Source organism: Cloeon dipterum, chromosome X (assembly GCF_949628265.1).
Source record: "Cloeon dipterum chromosome X, ieCloDipt1.1, whole genome shotgun sequence".
NCBI lineage: Eukaryota > Metazoa > Arthropoda > Insecta > Ephemeroptera > Baetidae > Cloeon > Cloeon dipterum.
The window spans coordinates 25,000,209-25,019,825 of NC_088790.1; the positions used below are offsets into that span (position 1 = coordinate 25,000,209).

At 38.2% G+C, this 19,617-nt stretch overlaps 4 protein-coding genes and 1 non-coding gene across 5 annotated transcripts; 1 reads left to right on the forward strand and 4 right to left on the reverse strand.

Moving 5' to 3' along the window:
- Positions 1-1,109: 1,109 nt before the first annotated feature.
- LOC135946620 (serine proteinase stubble-like) lies at positions 1,110-2,680 on the reverse strand. Its single transcript, XM_065494912.1, has 2 exons — positions 2,538-2,680; positions 1,110-1,902 (listed from the first exon to the last, which is right to left on the reverse strand). The coding sequence occupies exons 1-2, from the start codon at positions 2,577-2,579 to the stop codon at positions 1,282-1,284; spliced, it is 663 nt and encodes a 220-aa protein (XP_065350984.1). The 5' UTR covers positions 2,580-2,680; the 3' UTR covers positions 1,110-1,281.
- Positions 2,681-3,430: 750 nt separating this feature from the next.
- LOC135947460 (lactosylceramide 4-alpha-galactosyltransferase-like) lies at positions 3,431-6,490 on the reverse strand. The gene is made up of 2 exons (XM_065496346.1): positions 5,938-6,490; positions 3,431-4,248 (listed from the first exon to the last, which is right to left on the reverse strand). Exons 1-2 carry the CDS (start codon positions 6,337-6,339, stop codon positions 3,628-3,630), a joined length of 1,023 nt encoding a protein of 340 aa, XP_065352418.1. The 5' UTR covers positions 6,340-6,490; the 3' UTR covers positions 3,431-3,627.
- Positions 6,491-7,326: 836 nt separating this feature from the next.
- LOC135947544 (5S ribosomal RNA) lies at positions 7,327-7,445 on the reverse strand. Its single transcript, XR_010575641.1, has one exon. It is a non-coding gene; the product is annotated as a 5S ribosomal RNA (ribosomal RNA).
- A 195-nt stretch (positions 7,446-7,640) lies between these two features.
- On the forward strand, positions 7,641-10,421 carry LOC135947459 (uncharacterized). Its single transcript, XM_065496345.1, has 5 exons — positions 7,641-8,020; positions 8,111-8,149; positions 8,457-8,830; positions 9,480-9,689; positions 9,950-10,421. Exons 1-5 carry the CDS (start codon positions 7,774-7,776, stop codon positions 10,106-10,108), a joined length of 1,029 nt encoding a protein of 342 aa, XP_065352417.1. The 5' UTR covers positions 7,641-7,773; the 3' UTR covers positions 10,109-10,421.
- Positions 10,422-11,015: 594 nt separating this feature from the next.
- Positions 11,016-19,442, reverse strand: SCAP (SREBP cleavage activating protein). The gene is made up of 18 exons (XM_065496343.1): positions 19,118-19,442; positions 18,783-18,978; positions 18,577-18,724; positions 18,398-18,522; positions 18,021-18,344; positions 17,758-17,965; positions 16,954-17,331; positions 15,932-16,343; positions 15,272-15,598; positions 14,840-14,993; positions 14,542-14,784; positions 13,490-13,785; positions 13,182-13,438; positions 12,918-13,077; positions 12,682-12,860; positions 12,283-12,430; positions 12,080-12,225; positions 11,016-11,542 (listed from the first exon to the last, which is right to left on the reverse strand). Exons 2-18 carry the CDS (start codon positions 18,953-18,955, stop codon positions 11,294-11,296), a joined length of 3,927 nt encoding a protein of 1,308 aa, XP_065352415.1. The 5' UTR covers positions 18,956-18,978; positions 19,118-19,442; the 3' UTR covers positions 11,016-11,293.
- Positions 19,443-19,617: the final 175 nt, after the last annotated feature.

Below are 19,617 nucleotides of genomic sequence, written 5' to 3' on the forward strand. Positions count from 1 at the left end.
AGATTGGGAACTAAAAGCTATTTAAAAAAGGGTTAAGAAATTTATTTATAATAAAATTTTAGTGATATAGAGTCAAAATCTATGCATCAAACAAGTTTACAAAGGTAGACAAGGGTGCAACTAGAAAAATAAAATAAAATCATCATGAAAAAATGGTGCAATTATCTGGAATTTTTATGAACTTAATCATAATTTGTTGTTTCAATCCACTAAAAAGGCCTAATTTTTCTAAAACATTTTTATATTTTGAGAACTAGTCCACGTAAAAACAGGTTGTTCTATATTATACTCCCCAATTCTTTTATTTTTTTGCGCCATCGCATCTCTCCCAACGCGCTCCTCCTTATTTCTGACGCATCGTTAACCTGATTTCAAGGTCCTGGCGGGCGCTGCTTTTATTTTCCATTTTTTTTTTGCGACTCGCACTTAATTTGCGATTATTAGGAGCAGAGGGAGAAAAAAGGTAAGCGTGCATTCTTGAAGCGCGATCATTAATGACGTGCGGCCGCGCCAGAAGAACTGGAATAATATATTTAAAAGGCGTGGACGAGCGCCAAGCAAGCAAGCATGACAATAAACATATGCAGAGCGAGTTACATAATTCCTCCTATATAGTGCAACTCGGCCGATAAAACTGTAAGCGAGAAGACGACGTGAATACTAAATTAAGTAACTCCCTCGCATCGATTATGGACTGGAATATTTTATTTATTTATTTATTTGACAACAAAACGGATTAGAAATATATTATTCGTGGAAGCTATATGGCAATAATTATAGCCTTGGGGGATTTTATTGCTTAGATTGGTTTATTCAAGACGGAAAATTTGAATAAATCTTCTTTTGGTTATAAAAAAAATACTAAATCACCTAAAAAAGGACAAATTTCCTGTTTTAATTTTGATTCTAACTTGCCTGGTCAGTTTAGATTCTTTAAATCACCGTTCGATTTTAATTTTTTATTGTCTTCAGAAGTGTTTTCAAGAAATTCGGACAACTTTTTATTTCATTCAAGGTTGCACTAGAGGATGTTTTCACCATGGCACGTTAACTTTTAAATATTATACTTCAACCAGGGAAAATTTACACTAAAATAACTATTTCGGACCGATAATTAAGCTAAAACGTGCAGAATTAATATTTTTTAAAAAAGCACCATTTTATTTAAAAAAAACTTACAATAAAACAGAATGGCGATAGTTAAAAATATGCAAAGAAAAATAACAGAAAATGACAAAAACCTACTCCCAATAAATAAAACAAACCAAAATCAACAAAAAATCACTTCTTTTTGTATCCCAAATGTACATTGGCGAACCTAAAAGGGTAAAAATCGTCTGGCTGCTCGTCACTGTGCCAAGAGCTCTGATTATTGTTGCCCTTATTAATCTTGTCCTGCTCCCAGCTGTCCTCCTCGCTCCAGGGGCCGCTGCTCTCGTCCTCCTCCGCCTCGTCCACCTGCTGCTGTTGCTGCTTCCTCGTCGAAACCGCCGGCGTTGCGGTCGTTGAGGTCTCCCTCGGCCGCGCCGTCGACGTGCTGGTCGTTGTTGACGTCGTTGTTGTTGTAGTTGTTGACGTGGTGGACGGCCGGTTGACTGGAACTTTGTCCATGAAAACCGGCCTCTTCTTTTTACTCTCGAGCACCACTCGGTGGTGATGGTGGTGGTGGTGCACGACGAGGGGTGGCGGAGGCGGCGGCGGACTCCACGGGTGCTTTACCGGCGGCCACGACGGGGGGTTGAAGTCGTGCAGGGGTTGAGGGTGGAAGAGCAGACGCGGGGCGCCGGATGCCACGCTCGAGAAGGACGTAGGGCCGAACCTGAGGGCCAGGGCATTCTGCGGCTGGAGCAGGTGCCCTGATATTGGCTGCTGCCCAGACAGGGCGACGACCATGATCAGCAACTGTGAACCAAACAGGGTTGCAAAAAAATTACTAGTAAAAACCTTTATTTCATTTTTAAATTTAAAAAAATAGTTAAATGTGTGTTGAGACAAATAACGAGCGATTGGAGTTTGAATTTTCCTTTCAAAATCATTTTATTCATAAAATATGTTTGATAAAATATTTACAATTAAGCATGTCTTGCTGGTCTAGTGGCTACAATTTTACCATATCATTAATCTTTAATTGAGTACTGGATGTGCAAATCACTCGTTTAGGTCATTGTAAAATGTATGGTTTATTTTTATTTTGAAGTGAGACTTAATTCAATATTTTTAAAATATTTTTTGTTAATATTTTTATCCATAAAATGAAATTTTAAAGAGCTCAAAACTTCTGAAATTAAAAATTTTAACAACAAATAAAGGCCAATTTTTAAAATATATGGTAAGTATCACTTTAAAAAAATATCAAAGCGTAAATATGAAATCTGAAGAATTAAAATTCAATATTCCAAGCAAAAAAGTAATTATTTAGTTCGTAAATTATTAACACAAAATTCGTGTCATTTAGATGATTGAGAGACGTGAATTCTAACAGTTTGAACAAGAATGAATGTGTACATTAATCATTTTTGAGAATTTTAAAATCTCACCTTGTAGCAAATGTTGAGAACAGAAGGAACGATCCAATCCATTGTGTTGAGCTGCAATTGCAGCAACACTGACAGAAAATTTGCTTTCCCGTCGATTTTATATGGTGCCAATGCAGTTGCATGTCGGGTTTTAAGTCATGCAAAATCAAACAATATAAAAATCTTACTTTTATTGCGCAAAATATTATCGCACTCGAGAATAGAAAGTATTGATGTTCATTCATATAATTCAAAGGTACTTTTGAGCACGTCAATTACCACTGAACTGGGAAAATGTATTTTTAATGTGTGGAATTTAATAATTTTATTCAAGCCATTGAAAGTATAAAAATTGTGATGCTGAAAGAACAACAGTTTTTAAAATCGGATGAAAATCTGCAAAGTGGCAAATATAGAGCAACTATAATTTTAATGTATTCGACACAATTTAGTTAAAACAACAATTTTTTATGGTATATTATATAGACTCATCCTTTTCAAAAAAAGTTCTGCATGATTACAATACTACTAAGAAAACCTTACGTTTGCTAAATTTCCAATTGCATTATTTCTTGATTTTAATAAAGAAATTAGTAACTTATTCGTGTCTATATTTTTTTAACCAGGATTTTTAAAATTTTTGCTCTGACACACCTGTATCTTAAAATACTGTAATAAGTAGAAACACCATTCTGACAAAATTATTCGATTAAATCGCAAAGAAAACTCCCATTACTTTGACGTAAAATAAATAAATTAGATTTTAAAATCTCTATGAAAAAGAAAAAAGTTATACAGAAGTGTAAATATAAAATAAAATCAAACACGAAATTATATTTTAAAACTGCTTGATTTATTAAAAACCATCAAATAATTTAAAATGACTTGTGGCGGGAGTTTTAACGTGTTTGTGAGTGTTTTTTAGCTTAGGCTGTGTACGACTCGACGATTCTTTGACTGCCGACGTTTCAGTGACCTGATCACTTTGTATACATATGTGCCTTTTTACTCTTTTTGATATATGTAAATGACATAGCAGAGAAATAAACTATTAATTAATAAATAAACTTAACTGAATATAAATGGAAACCGATTTGATATGTACCGACTTTTATGTATACAAACTGGGGTACGTTTTCGGACAGAATTTTCGCGCCAGTTGGACAAACGGCGCAGTCGAATTCTCTTTGAACAAAATGTTATTGGTGTGAGAGCCCCAGAAGTGGACTCCGTAGCTACTTCTAGAAATTCTATCAGCCCAATTAATGCTGGTCGGGTAGAACAGGTTCAGGTATTTAGCGTATTTGAAAGGACTGAAGCTGTTCGAGTTGTAGAATCGCACGCCTTGCCATTTTCTGAGTTTGACCGCCTCCTCGACGGACAAATTAAAATACGCGACGACGGCCGAGTTGATGGCCGTGGGCACCGTCGAGTAGGATTTGGGATCGTACTCGGCACGCACCACCTCGAGCAGGGTCTGCAGCAAAGGGTGGCGCCGCTCGAAGCCCATGACGCAGCTGTTCAGGTGGTCCGCGTCGTCGGCGGCCAAAAGGTTGGCCTCTCGCAGCACCAGGGACAGATTCCGGACGGTCAGCACGTCCAGGTCCATGTAGACGCCGCCAAAGTGCCAAAGCAGCGCCAGACGCACCAGGTCGCTCAGGTGCTGCACCGGCGCGACCGAGTGAAGAAACTTCGTCGTCCAAATTTCCTCCAGAACGGTGTTTTTCAACAGCTTTAATTGAAACGATTTTAATTGATTAATTAATAATTTCCTGACCAAATAAAGAGAATTATTTTTGGTTTAAACTGATTGCTACTAGGTATTTCTCTTCAGAAAAATATTTATTTTATTAAAATTTTCAGACAGAAAGAGTTGTTGTTTGACAAAAAATTCAATTTAACTGTAAACAGGTTTTTTTACAAGGTAATTCAACGTTTTAGTTTTTAGCAAATATAGCAAATATAGCCTTCTCAGATAAATTAAATTTTTGTTTTTGATGGAATGACGATGATTGATTTTATTCGGTTTTTGTAAAAAAGTCAAACATAGAGAGGAATGATAGTGGATTTCCCCGCAAAATCCTTTAACACACATACAGATTGGGTCCTAAAAATCATGTACAGTTAAAAAAATACATAGACAGCACTGTAAATTTTCGAGAAACTTTTAGCATAGTTTTAAATGGAGAATTTTCAACGGAATTGTGTAATCACGATTTTTCTGAAATTCCGCATTTCCCCAAAAAAAGACACTGGTTGTCCGATAGATCTCGATGAGAGGATTCCAAATCATGTGAGAAAACACAGTGCAGCACTGTAAATTTCGGAGAAAATTTTCTGATGGCAATTAGGGTCCGAGTTTGCCTCTGAAAATCATTAAAATTATTAAAATGAAAGAAATATTTTTTCTGAGATGATTCTTGAATAAATTAACTTAATTTTGGGTATTTTGATTTTTCCCAAACAAATTTTAAACGTTCTTTAACGGACATCTGAAATTTTCAGACGAATTTTTTTTTCGAAAATTTTAAATTTGAGATAATTTTGCTGAGTGAGGGAAAACTGGAAATTTAATCAGCTCTCTGAATTTAGGCAGTATTTAACGCTACTATGAATTAGTGAATTTTAATGAAGCCAAACACAGACCCCTTTTGAAAATCTGCAATTTTTGAAAAAATAAAAAATTTCTTTCAAGACTCAAAAGCACTATTTTTTATCTTCTCTCAATATTAAATTTTTATAATTTTTCTCACCCCGGAAGCAATTAATTTCATATGCTAAAAAAAGAGGGCGTAACCGGTAAAATTCGAAAAATTGAATTTTGTGGCACTTTTGGTCAGATGTACATGGAAAACATAGGTCGGTTAGGGTTATCTTAACATGGAATTTCATTTTTTTAAATAAAAAAATCACTATCATTCCACTTTAAGAGGTCATGATTTTATTTATAACAAGAAAAATACCGAAGCTTTACCGTTTTGACTTTATATATATTTAAAATTGCCATTTTATATTTTGCCATTTATTTTTAAGGTGCTTTTTTTTAACATGATACAGTATTTTTTCGTATTTTATGAAAGTTTAATAATTGCATCATTAATAGTTATCGCCATTAGTAGCTAGGTCCTTTGTGAGACACGTAGAGAACAGAGTGCAAGAATTTGGAAATTTTCTTTATTAAAATTTTTTATTTTTTAATATTAATTCTGAAATTTTGCGCAGTAAATAAATTCTCTGATCAAATTTTAATTTTTTTTATTATTTAAGGACAAAAATGGAAGTAATTCAAATTCCAATAAAATCCATCTCTACGCACCTTAAAATTTAAATACTTTTATTCCTTAAACTCGATTGTAGCTAATAACCGATAAATTTATAGTTTTCATATAAATACATTTGATTTTATCCAGTAAAAATTTACCTGCTTGGATTCAACGCAGGCTAGCCGAATATTAGGGTATTCATCGAGGAGGCGAACGAGGGCAGTGTTATTTTCCCGTCGAATTTGGCTCGTTTGCTGCGTCATGACCAGCAGGACGGTGACGTTCGGGTTGAGACTAGCGGCCGCCTCCAGGGAACACACGTGGCGCTCCAACACTTTGCCCGAGTTGCTCGTCTCGACGAAGAAAACGACCTGGCGCCGGCCAAACGTCGCGTCGAACGCGTTCAGGTCGCCCAACATGCGGCCCAAGTCGGTCAGGACGAGGCCCGACTGGTCCTGGTTGCTCGAGAAGCAGTAGAAGGCGCAGTAGACGCAGCAGAAGAAGAGGACCACGGTGGAAATTCGCAGACACGGTAAAAACGTGTGTCGCAGGAAAACCATTTTCTACTCTTATTTCCAAACCGAACTTTGACGTGTCTTTGTTGCCGCACATTATCAAACAACCTTTTTTTGATAAAGTTTATCACTTGAGTCCTGAAAATGATATGAATAATGAAGGAAAGGTTGTAAAGATAAAACAAGCTGGCTAAAAGATAAAAATTTTGGAGGAATTTAAAATAAACGATGCCAATTTTTTTCTTTTGTTGGTAAAATTTAAAATCATAGTTTTTATAATTATTTTTGGTCGGTCAAGAGATATAAAGGGGGAGATCAAGACAGAAGACAAGCTTTACTGGTGCGCAGTTTTTTGCAATTCGGATGGTTAGACATAGAACCAGAGTTTTGGCGATGAAAATATTTAAAAAATTGGTGTTTTATTGAGTTTCTTGAAACCGGAAGTGAAAATAAATATGGAACTTTCACAAAAGCTCAAACATTCATTGGGACTACTTTTCAATGGCTTTTTTGATTTTTAAAAAATTGAATAGTTTTAAAAAAAATCGTATTTAAAAAAAAACAGAGCTAAAATGACCAGGGTTTGCCAATTTTGCAATGCGCAAAAATGCACCACTGGTTTCTTGCGCAAAAAACCGGCTGAAAAAACCCACCAGTTTTGGGTGTTTTCACATTTTTCCGAATTTTAACCAGAAATAGTCAAATTTTGCTCCAAAAGTGTCTTGAAATTTCAGAAAATTACGTTGAGAGTTAAAATTTTGCGTCTCTTGGTGGAACCAGTGGCTCTAATACTGATTTTGGGGATTTTGAAAAATCCCTATTTTTGGTCATCCATGATGAGAATTTTTTATTTTCCATAGGAATGCATGTGTATCGGAAAAATGCACAAAATTGCAGAAAAAACCCGCAAAAAACAGTTTTTTGCAATGCAGTGGGTTTGACTGATGGTCGGGTTTGAAAAAAGCAGGAATCCAATTCACAAAATTGTCCAAAGTTACATATTTAACTCTCCCCGGTGGAAAAAAGGAGTTGCGCCTACAACAAGCAGTGTTCCCAGGCGGTCACCCATCCAAGTACTGACTGCTCTCAATGTTGCTTAACTTCGGTGATCGGACGAGAACCGGTGTGTTCAACATGATATGGTCGTAGACATTCATTCTATAGTTTGATTCAATTAATAATGAATGAATTTATAAAAGGTGCGATAATCCGCCATTAATTACGTTTTATATTCACCCTTCAGTGCTTCAGAACTATTTAAAGATGGCGTTTGTTCATATCTCCATTATGCAGTGACGTCACAGATTCTGTTTTGAATCACCGCCTGCTGGTGAGCGGTGTAGGTGTAGGTGCACGCCCATCATTATTCAGTTTTCTCTCCTTAAAGATCCGCATGTACAAAAACCGCAAACCACGAAACTTTGATTGGAAACGCGTTTTTCTATCTTATCTTGAGATGAAGTAACACAGTGAAGGACCATGCAAGTGTCGTGGTCCCTGCTGGGCCGCCGTCGGGTTCGGCAGGGCCGATTTCTCGTGCTGGTCGCCTGCTCGGTGGCTGTAGTTTTCCTTGTCGTGACTCGAGGCATGCTGAAACAGGACTTCCTGCCCGACAAGGAGTGTTTCAAGCACTTTACCCTTACGGAGACAGTGGTTCACGGTTCCTATGCGAAATGGCTCTCTGTTTTTGGCGGCTTGTTCCTGCCCCAAAACACCCTAGTCCAAGGTATGATATAAAAATTAAATTAGGGCAAAAAGTGAATGAATTGTGTTGAAATTGGGTTGGATGAGAATTATTATTTTTTTATCGTTTCAGATGTTTTCAACACTTGGTACAACTACCCCAAAAAACAAGGTGAGATTTATATAATACATATCATAATTGAGCTGAAAATTAAAATCTTTTTTCGCCACGAATACTCTGAAATTGCAGTGAAAAGAGCATCCGAAAATTTTAAATCAAAGGTGGAGCAATCTGTTTATTTATTGCGAAAGCAAAATTGTTTTCGTGGCTGTTATCGATTCTTTTCACAAATATTTTGTTGTTTGTGAGATGATCCTGTTTTCTATTTTCATGAATAATTAATTTATTATTTTCATTTATAAAAATTAACTTTTGGTTTGACTAGAATTCGATTTAATATCTTTTTTTTAAATTTCAGTTGACCAGTTGAACGCCGCGGAGGTGCAGGGCGACGAAGGTTGGCTGCTAGACCTGATCAGGGACCGTTTCCTGGTGAGTCCTGCCGCGGCAGAGACGGCCTACTGCCTGGAGAGCCCGGAGGTGCAAGACCCCTCAATGGGACAGTCCGAGAAGATAATTCGGCTGCTGAGGAACAAGACGAACGGCTTCTTTGTCGAGTGCGGTGGCCTGGACGGCGAAACGCGCTCCAACACGCTCTACTTTGAGCGGTTCCTCGGCTGGAAGGGCCTGGTGGTCGAAGCGGACCCCCTTAACTTCATGAAAATGCTGCCGCGGAGGCGCAAAGTCTGGCTGTCGCCCACTTGCCTTAGTCTTTCTTCCCACCCGACACTGGTACTAAAAGATAAATTATAATTTTAAGACTTACACAAAAATGGGAAGGTCAACTGACTTAAAACGTCCAGCAAGTTGATTCAATTCAATTTGTTTATTAAACACAACAGATTCTATTAAATAACTATTCTATAAAGTAACAGGAAGTTGGTCAAATGGGTTTTTTATATTTTAAATGAAAACAAAATGCCCAATTTACACGGAAACAAAGTTCTATTTGCTTGAAATTCAATTATCTTGACTTCCAGAAGTACGAAAAGGTCAAAATTAAAGCCATTTTAAATTTTAAAGCTAACTAGTGGAGCAAGAAATTTGCAATAAGGATCAAGGTCACCAAAATTTCGTCAAAATCTTAAAATAACCGCAAGTTATCAATGCGATGCACTTAATGAATGTTCCAAATTGAATATAATAGGTTCAATAATTGTTAACAAGTTATGACGGGGGTTGTAATCAATTCCTTGGAAGGTTTACAGGGGTGGTATTTGGGCTTTAAAGCCAAAATTAGCGTTCTTGGTGTTGATTCCCATGTTTTTCTCGACCAAAATCTCAAATTTAAGTTCATCTTGACCAAGAAAAAAATTCTTTGTCACCTGCGAATGAAACAGCAAAGAAAAAAAGCATCAAATTTATTTGTTTTCCTGCGTAGGTGTCGTTTGAGCAGAAGGAGAACCAGGGACTGATCAGCAACCTGCCCGCCGGCACCAGCAAGGAGGGCTTCGTCGACGTTCAGTGCCTGCCGCTGTGGTCCCTCCTGCTTTCCCTCAACCAAAGCACAATAGACTACTTCAGCCTTGACGTTGAAGGCAGCGAGCTGCCCGTGCTCAAAACTATACCCTTCGACAAATTAGACATTAAGGTGAGAAATTCCATTAGGCGGTATAATTTCTGATAAATGAAGCAAGTAAATAATTTTTATAATTAATTTACGCTTGATTTTTTTCATGGTCTATTTGTAAATTTTCTTATCAATTGATGCCAAATCCACCAGATACTAGCGTGAAATGTTTCCATTCTTAATTAAATCGGTTTCAATAATCTTTTGATCCTAAATCTTAGGCTGCAAGAGAACTAAAATGTCGCGATGTATTTTATTATGTTGAATTAATATTTTTCCAGACATTGTCAGTTGAGTTTATTCACGGCAAAGACGGCAAGCAAGCCCTTAGAGAATTCATGGAGGCGAAAGGTTACGTGGTGGACAGCGAGGTGACCGACCCCAACTGGTTGGCCAACGACTACATTTTCGTCAAGAAAGAATTGCAGCAGACCAAATGAATTCACTCACTTTAAAAGACAAGGAATATTTACTAGCAAGTTACCCGATCTACATCCTCTACATCACATTACTTATTCTGCTCCCACCTCTCCTACAACGATTTCAACAATATTATAATTATATCCACGACTCGTAGCTTTACTTTTTGCCCTAAACTAATTAAAATTGTATTTCGCACTTTAAGCGTCTAGTCACAGGCTGACACTTTGATGCTAATTGTAAGTTTTTAAAACTTAAATTAGAATGTTATGGTGGATTTCAATACCTTGTTATGAACGAAAATAAAGTGAAATTCATCTTTTATCCTTATAATTTCGTAACATTTTATTTAGAAATTAATCACTAGTAAACATTTTAATCCCAGTAGTGTCAGGGGCCGCCAGAGCAAAGTACCTGCTTTTACTCTGATTTTAATTTGAACGCCATTTTTAAATGCATCTTTAAATTCTTACACTAAATAATTTGGAGTTTTTAAATTATTTCTTGCATACCATGGGTTCTAGAAATTAAAACTGGCAACACATATTAAAATAATAACGAAACTTTCGCACGTGAAACAATTTTTTTACTAGAAAACGAATAAAAATAATAAAATAAGCTGTAAATAAGGCAAAATCATGTGAAAATCCTTGAAGTGAAACTTAATTAGGATAATTAGACTCAAAATATGTTAATTTCGTCAATTTTACACTGACATTAAGCTTATGTTGAGGTTTTAGCAGCATAAGACGGGTTAGAAATTGCTTTTTTTGTGCTCATTTGATCGTCACACGGCGATGGAAATCTCAATTATTTAAAATTCAGTCCAAATAATATCTTACAACAAAATTTTATGCCATGAACTTGCAACTCAACATGAGTCGAGGATAGGAAAAAGCTCGCAAAAACAGTAAAAATCCAACAGCGTTTACTTCTAAAAATTTTATTGTTTAAATACAAAAAATAATTTTACTTTCTAAACGTTACCATTATAGCCTCTACATCAGATTTCGTCAATAAAATTTTGTAATCGCCGCTTTTAAAATGCTAAAATCGATATCATGCATCCCAAAGAGAAACTTACTCAATAAATTTCGACCCAGCATGAACTGCTAGCAAAAAACGTTACAAAAGCAGAAGTATACAGTGTAACAAAGTAACTGAGAAAATAACTTAAACAATGTGTTTTTGGCTTGAATGATCAGTCATGAGGACTTGCCAGTGGCAACAAGCGGAAAACGGATGACTCGTAACTGCGACCCATAGTCACACACCACTGAATCGTGCACGGTGATCAAGTGCTGGACAAACACGCCCGTCGTGGCCGCTACCCCAAGGCGGATCGCCCTGATTGGCTCGCCTCGGCGCACGTCCCAAACCAGCAGAGAGTCTTGCTTGCTCGTGATGAGCAAATTGTGGGTCAGCATCACCATGCTGCAGCAATACGACTGCGGCTGCAAAAATTAAAAGTTAATTACAAAGTTATCTTTGAATTTGTGTAGTCTGTTCTCATGTAAAGCAGTTACAGGGGTGGAATTTTTTAATTTGACGTATTTAGAAATTTTTGGAGATTTTGAAAATTGGCCCAAAATGTCAAAATTGATTAGAAAATACAGTTCTAGCTCAGTAGAACAGACATTTGGTTTGTAGACACAGTTCAATGAGAAAAATTGATCGGTGGGTCAATTTAAACGTTCTGAAAAAATCGGAAATTTCCACGATGGGTTAGTTTTGGACTTTGTTCGTTTTTAATGGTTAATTGTAGCCAAATCAATTTTAAAAACAATCTCAAACCGTTGATGGGCCTTAAACAATTCCTAGCAAAAATCTGAATGTTAGAGACTTTTCTGGAAATTAAAAAAATTACCCATAATTTAATTCGTCTTCTCAAGTATGTAGAATTTATTATAAAATATCATCACGTTTGTATGGAAACTGGCTACACAATTACCCATAAATTGGTGTCGCCCAACCAAACTTTTGAGACTTACAATTGATATCGTGTTCAGCAAGTGGCCTTGGAATCTTTCCCACACGCACAGCTTGTCGTCAACACCCAAACTGAGAACGTAACTGGCGGAATACGCCAACGATTGGATGCTTCCATCGTGGGCTTGGATGCTGTACATGCAAGCACCTGCAGAAATTATTAAAAAATGAAATGGAATGTTCAATATATTAATTCTTATCATACCGGTGAGCAAATCCCAGACGCACAGCATTCCATCTTGACTTCCGCTTCCTGACATCATTGGTGAGATTTTGTCAATAAATAGTGCTGTGATGGGGCCGCAGTGGCCGTGAAGGGTGAACAAAGGAAATTGATCCTCAAGACGGTAAACCTGGAAAAAACGTTTGCTTAATCAGATATTTTAGCACTTGAGAGGAAATGACGTTGAAAATTAAATTTCTTTGGACACTATTTAATATTAGACTGGTGATTCATGGGTAATTTTTATATTCTAAATGGAACCAAAGCTCTGTAACTTTTATAAATTATAATTTTAGAACAATCAAATATTTTAATATAAAAAAATTAGAAAAATAATCAAAATTTTAAACTTTTGAGCTTCAAGTGTGAAAATGGGCTCACTTTTAACGTGTGATCTTGACTGCCAGACAAAACCCTGGCACCCTCAGAGTCTAGGACGGTTATGGGCTGTTGATGGGCTCTGACCGTGGCCAGTTTTTGGAAGCAAACCTCTTCCAACACGCTTCCAGACACGGACCCTTCCCAGTCCATAGAACCGGTGCTTCCGGTCCTTATGTGTGCTACGAAAAATTGTTATATTGTAAAATTTTTATAAATTTATACAAGGAACGACTCACTTCTCCTGAAAGAAGAGAACCCCCAGCTTTCGTGTTTTCCTTTTCTATAGCTGTCGATCTCTACAAAATCTATGCAACCATTCAACTTGGCAACTACCACGCGGTTGCCGATGATTTTCAAAGAAGTTGATCCTACGCTGCTTGGATCTTCATACAAACACTGAAATTTTAAGAATAATTACAAACTGCTGACATTTCTAAAGCTTGATATATGAAAAAAGTATTTAATTTAAAACTATTTTCTTCAGCAATTCAAATTCCTACTTTAAACTTTCCAGTTGTGGCTTCCCACAATTCCAGTCTGCCGTTGGCACAGCCAATGACGATTTGGTTCGATTGACAGTCGATGCACCAAATAGGAGGGGGATCGGGCACAGGCGACAGCGGGTGCTCGACATGGACGTTGTCTGGCGTCACAACCTCAGCCTCGTTTGGATGCTGGGCGTACGCCATGGATTTTTCTTCGTCGAAAGAGTGGTACCGACCAAAGTCGTAGCCACTGGGAGATGACGCCACTGTCTCTGCAAAATTTAATTAAGTCGAAAATTATTTTAAAATTAGAGCAGCTTTACCTGTCGACCGCGAAGAAGTGAAATTGATATTGATAGATCCAGGTATTTCAGTCTTTGAGTTAAAATTTGAAGGCTCCCTAATCTGGTACCAGTCCAGTTCCGTCGAGTGTCTCGGATTTTGATGCATGGCGTTTTCTTTGTTCGCAAACCGTGAGTCATCTCCGTCTAAATTGCACAGGTTTGTGTTGCTCCTTCTGCCTTGTGACGGCGGGGAGCCAGATTCGTAATCTGAGTAGGGCTGGTCATCCAAGTCTTGGTCACTCGCATAACGTGGCTTCCAGGGCGCGCAGAAAAACCTGGAGGTAAAAATTTCGGTTGCAATATAATTTTTTTTTAAATTTATTTCACAAATCGCTATCCTATTTTTTTGTTATGTTGTTCAGGAAGGAGGAATAGAGGTCGGAACAACCAAATTTATCGGGAAATGTGGGACCATTTCCTGAAAAATCGGGGGGAAATCTGAGAATAACTCTATAAAGCCGACAACTTTGATTTTTCTCAAGTTCATTGGAATTTTCTAAAATTGTGCTTATATGTAAATTTTTGAATAGCCCATTTAATTTTTCTTCAGAGAATGGAATAAAATGTTGCCCCAAGTATGTGTTAAGGATAGAGAATTTAAGTTTTTTTTTTGTTTTAAATGGGGTCATAGGTTAAAAAATTGTTGTTTTTAAGTTCAAGTTAAAGGCTAAAAAATAAGAATTGCCCAAGCAGATAATTTCTACCCTCGAAACACGATTGGAGTCTCCTCTGAGGTCACATGAGAACATCAGAACAGGTAAGAAGTCAAACCCTGGTGTCAGGGTAACCCTCAAACAATCGATATTTATTAATTTTGTATATTTGGCCATTTTACTGACGCCTGACGGGTCCTGTATTGGTTAGATTATTAAGATAAGCACACTGTTAGAGTGACCAAGACTAATAATGTCCAATTTTAACCTTTGGAAGCCATCAGGGCACTCAGGAAACACCCTGATGTGCTCCAAAGAAATTATTTCTAGGAAATTACACATGAAATGCCATTTTGTAGACAAATATTAAACTCTTACCTTCGCCTGTTAATAACCGCCATGCCCTCTCCGCTGAAGACATTCCACGAACGCACCTCTCCAGAGAGACAAGTGCTGGCAACCACGGCGCCGTCGGTGGTTAGACACTCAATTTGCTGCGGATGTCCCTCCAGAACCATGGGCATCGTCTCGAAAACCACCTGCGTGCTTGAGTCTGCGTTCACAGACTCACCGTTGGTCCAGCTTGAGCGCCATTCTGCATAGTTTCTTGTGCACACGCATCTGATTTAAAGGAAATTAGTGAGAAATAAACGAAAAATTAGCTTGGTTGTTTTACCTGTACAAAACAATCAAAAAGTAAGCAACGACCAGCACGCTGATGATGCAGAGAATAGCGATGAAAAACAGTTCCATTGGAGATTGAGGAACGTACGGCACTTCGGAAATTGACGGCTGGGAATCTTTGATAGCATCTGGGTTTCCTTGGGCACCTTTAATTAAAAGGAAGAGCCAAAGTTGTAATTTAATAGGATTTTTTAGTGTTTAGACCTGTTCACAGACTGTTTATTTAACAAACTAAAATTCATGGTTTCAAAGGATCAGAACAACGTAAGTGGTTGATCTTACTCATGTTGTAGACAAACTTGAGCGCTTTCGATTGCCAATAATTACAGCGCGAGCCGCTACAGTAATTCAGACACAGAGCCGCTGGCGCGAACTCATTCAACACGAGGAAACTTAAAAATGTTCTATAAAGAATTTGACATACCATTTAAATCTATGGGATCTAAGGCTGCAACGAGCTTTTGCCACTGGCTGAGGACAGGAAAGTCTTTCTCGTAGGGGTTTCTAAGTATTTGCGCCTGTTGCGGAGACACGGCTGCGGAGATTGTGATTGGTGGCAGAATGCTGAGATAGTGTCCGGCACTGGAGATGTTGTAGATGCGCAGCACAGACTCCCAGTGGTGCGTAGAGAGCATGCGCCATGGCGCGACCCCAGAGTGGACCAACTTCAGATAGTCGTCCAGGTGTTGGTTTTCGAAAGAGGACACGTTCATCATCATCGTAGGCGCGTTGCTCTGCTGCGCGTTTGACGCTAAAACACAAGTCAAGAATTGAACAAAGTTCATGTTAGGATTATTTTATTAATTGAAAAACAGCCCAACATAAATAAAATTAACAGAAAAAGGTTTCTTTCTTGCTGGGAATAAAATTAAAATAAAGAAAAATTGTGATATAATTCAGAAATAATTGAAACCTAAATTTGAAATATTACAAAAAAGAGCAGCCAGACTGCCAATGTTCTGGTTTCATTTTTTTAATTAAGTAATCTCCAAAATAAACCAAGCTGCAAGAAAAAAATAAACTTGATCTAGATATGTGTGGCGCATTTTTACGCATTAAAGATTAAATGAAATTTTTAAGCTACCTTCAGTGCTAGTTTTCAGTTTGGACGTGCTTCCAGATTTAGCGGTGGATTTGTCCGTGCCATTCCGATTAACTTCGGACAACTTTTGCACAAGTTGGGCGTTGTAAGCGATCATTCCGATCCACACAACCATGCAGATCATGAACGCTCGCTGGAAAATCCGTGTTCTAGTCCAGAAGTGCACGATCCGCAGTCTCTTGGGCACGGACGGGCTGTTTCCAGCGGCCAGCGGGTTTTGAGGCGAAAAAGCAACGATGTTGGTGGGATAGAGACCGGCTGAGCTCAATCTCGGGTGCGACTTGGAGCGCGACAGCCGAGAGCCGGTGGAGAGGTCCATATCGCACGGCTGTCTTTGCAGCGATTTCAAAGCAGGCTCTGCCAGTTCTGAACGCCGGATGTCGATTGAGAGAACCTGAAATGAGTAACACAAGGGACTGTGAAACTCGGAGGAATTTTCTGAAAGTGGCACAGAAATTCTTATTCAACACGGTAGGATAATATCTAAAATTATCAGATTTTCTGTCCGTTGGTATCAATTCTAGGATTGAAAACAAAAAACGATATTTTTCTAAATAATTAGGATTTTTTTTATAAAACTTTCCCTTGAAAAATGGAGACTTGAAGTGGTTTTAAAACGCTTTAATAAAATTTATGAAATAAAAAGGTAATAATTAGAAAAAATTGTAAGAAATGATTATAAACAAAATTTAAATGGCTAAATATTCATAATATATTTAATTCGTATACCCACAGGTTTAACATGAAAACAACACTGACGAGAAATTCTCAATAAATCCGCAAAATTTGATTGGTGCAGAGTTAAAGGAAAAAACAACTAACTGCTACTTGAAATTGCTATTTCAAGTACTAGAAAATTGCTCTAAAATTTTAGAAATTTATGAAAAAAAAGTACCTATGGCAACTTTAGTCTAACCTTACGTCTAACTCAATCACCTCTTTCAAAATTTAACAGAAGCAGCGCATTTAAGAAATTTTAAAAAATAAAAAAAGCCAAAACTCACAGCGGTGTAGAAGACCATGTGCAAAAAGAAGTCAGCGACGAGTCCGACAACCGCGAAAATGCAGAACTCTTGGATGGCGGGCACAAAAGTGAGCAGTCCAATAGTGAGAATGGTGACTTCTGAAAGGAGATTCTTTATGATGTTCCAGCCTTCCTTGCTCAAACCCTGCGCCACCCTGATCTTGACGTCGAGATGAGCTTGCGTCGACAAAATAGATTTCGTCTGGATCAAGACGTTCTCCAGTCCGACGGCAACCACGACATAGGGGAAAACTTCTTTGCCGTCGAGAGATAGGCGCAGTCCGAAGAAGAAACACAGTCCTACTGCCATTGCCAAGGACGAGGCCACTGTTATCACTGCGCTGAAGGCAATGCCAATCTGCAATTAAAAATGATGATGATAAATAATTTTAACAAGAAATACTGGAGATTGATTTAATTATTTTTTTCTGTGATAACAGAGAGCTTAATTTTAAGTAAAAACGTGAATTTAGAAACCATCATAATTGTCAGGAACGAGATAATGGGCAAATCAGGCGGTTTCCTGAGCGCCCTGATGGCTTCCAAAGGTTTGAATTGCACACATTCTGAAAGCTCTCGACTAGGCCGTTCCAATGGTGTTTAAATCTTGAAAATCGAACCATTGCATAGCCCGTCAGGTGTTGGTAAAGTGATCACACATTCATAATTTTTAATTAAATGATATTGATAACTTGAGTGCAACCCTGGGTCTGATCAGCGCAACAACCTTGAGCTCAAGGCTGCTGCTGACGCTGGGGTTTAATATTTATTTGAAAGTACATACCTTTGATTTGACAAAGTCCATTTTCCGCAGTGAAAAGTAGACATACAAGAAGAGAGCTGCGTAAGTAACGAGAAGAGGCACAAATTCTTTGTAATTAATTTCTCCCGGATAGTAGATGTGCCAAATTTCCTGGGGACGGTTTGAGGTGAAATTCTGCGAGTGCAAGGGGTAATTTGTCACTAGCATCTCCTTCAGGCCTTCGATAAAGCTGCAAAAAAGTTACAATTCAGCCGGATTTCTCTAATGAATTAATTATTACATACTGTGGGTCGTAGTCCTGAAAGACAATAGTGATGGCGAATTGGAGAAATCTCTGTCGGTTGCGGAATGGATAGCTTTTGATGCCGGTATCCTGCATGTTCATTCCGAACAGCATCTCAGGTAAGCTGACTTTGCCCTTCTGCAGGCTCTGGTGGGAGAAAATCGTGCCGAGGATGCTGGGGTCGTCTTGGAACGCGGCTCTGTCGTTCTGCCAAAGATTGGCGGGCGAAAGCACCAAACAGTTGAATTCAGGAAATTTTATCTTGCCCGAAATCTTCTCCTTCACATCCTCAACGTGAAGACACAAATTTCCAAGCATTTGTCCACTGATAAGAGGGTTATTTTCAATTTGTAAGGTAAAGAATGGATTTTATATTACCTGGCGTGGTTTTGAAAGTTTTGTATCAATTCGATGATATGAAAAACTCTCTCTAAAGGAGCTCTAAATGCATCAGTCAGGATTAATCCTTTATCCCATGGCACGACAGCAGTTTTTACAACAACCTGTTATAATTTAAAATTAGAACACAGAGAATTTAAATGTACTCATAAACCAACTTGTTGGATGTGACAAATAGGTGAGTGAGAGAACCATCTTGGAGGCACATCAAAATTACCCGATTGATTAAGGTGAGTGTTGTTAGAGACAAAAGTCCTGTATTGCTGGGGAACATTGCCTGGCAATGGGATGCTAGTCAGAGGGTAACTGTAAATTTTAGGAGTTTTAAAATATAATTTCCACATTTCAGAATTGCAACACTTACCAACAAGCAAGAATTATGGCGACTGCAAATATCACAATTGTGTAGGGGTGGCTGGCGATGATGAGACCATAAGAATAAAAGAGATGAGCAACACGGTCAGGCAAACCAGCAGCCAAACCTCTCTTCGAGGCGGCTGAAGGGGCCGACGAAGATTCCGAGGCCAAGCCACTCATGTTACTGCACTCATATTACGCTCCTAAAACCAAGAAATTTCAGTAAATAACAAAATCATTAACTGCGTTGTTGCTCAATACTTAAAAAAATTAAGCCTCAGCCAGTATAGAAAATTATCAGGGTTAATTTACCGCGATTTATGTTTAAAATCGATGGCATACCTCTGGACTGATCGAAAATTATAGCCAGCGCACTTAAACTTGAGCTGCACAAACGAAACCTCGCGCTTCAAGTTTGTTGATTCTTTCCAAAAAGCTAGCTCCTCGTCCTTGGTTTCGAAAAGTTTGCGGCTCCCCACCGACGAATGGGCACGAAAATCGGTTTGGTCAAAAAGCAGTCGTCGCTATGCAATTTCGCAGTGGCAAAATGCTCGAGTTGGGCTGTGAAGGCCACGGAAATAGCTGGCAAATTTAATAAATAATTGCTGCCCTTTTGTGTTTGGTATTATTCTCGGTGTGCTCGGTGTTCAAGGGGTACTCCTCCTTCCTCCTCCTCCTCATTCATGCATTGCTGCATGCGGCCACGTTTTCAAGGAGGTCGCCTTGACCGTAAAGGCCAAAGTTGGATTGCAGCCAAATGGAAAATATTCAGGAACCGGTTTTTCAGAATAACCGGTCAAATTGAAATATAAATGTCACAGTCTGACATAGAAATCTTAAAT

Coding starts and splice junctions, on each gene's coding strand:
- LOC135947459 (XM_065496345.1), top strand. CDS start 7,774: ATGCAAGTGTCGTGGTCCCTGCTGGGCCGCCGTCGGGTTCGGCAGGGC. Junction 8,150..8,456: donor CAACTACCCCAAAAAACAAG/GTGAGATTTATA, acceptor TTTAAATTTCAG/TTGACCAGTTGAACGCCGCG. Junction 8,831..9,479: donor TTTCTTCCCACCCGACACTG/GTACTAAAAGAT, acceptor TTTCCTGCGTAG/GTGTCGTTTGAGCAGAAGGA.
- SCAP (XM_065496343.1), bottom strand. CDS start 18,955: ATGAGTGGCTTGGCCTCGGAATCTTCGTCGGCCCCTTCAGCCGCCTCG. Junction 14,994..15,271: donor AGATCCCATAGATTTAAATG/GTATGTCAAATT, acceptor TTTTAATTAAAG/GTGCCCAAGGAAACCCAGAT. Junction 14,785..14,839: donor TTTTTGATTGTTTTGTACAG/GTAAAACAACCA, acceptor CCTTTAAATCAG/ATGCGTGTGCACAAGAAACT.
- LOC135946620 (XM_065494912.1), bottom strand. CDS start 2,579: ATGGATTGGATCGTTCCTTCTGTTCTCAACATTTGCTACAAG. Junction 1,903..2,537: donor TTCTCAACATTTGCTACAAG/GTGAGATTTTAA, acceptor TTTGGTTCACAG/TTGCTGATCATGGTCGTCGC.
- LOC135947460 (XM_065496346.1), bottom strand. CDS start 6,339: ATGGTTTTCCTGCGACACACGTTTTTACCGTGTCTGCGAATTTCCACC. Junction 4,249..5,937: donor CCTGCGTTGAATCCAAGCAG/GTAAATTTTTAC, acceptor TTTCAATTAAAG/CTGTTGAAAAACACCGTTCT.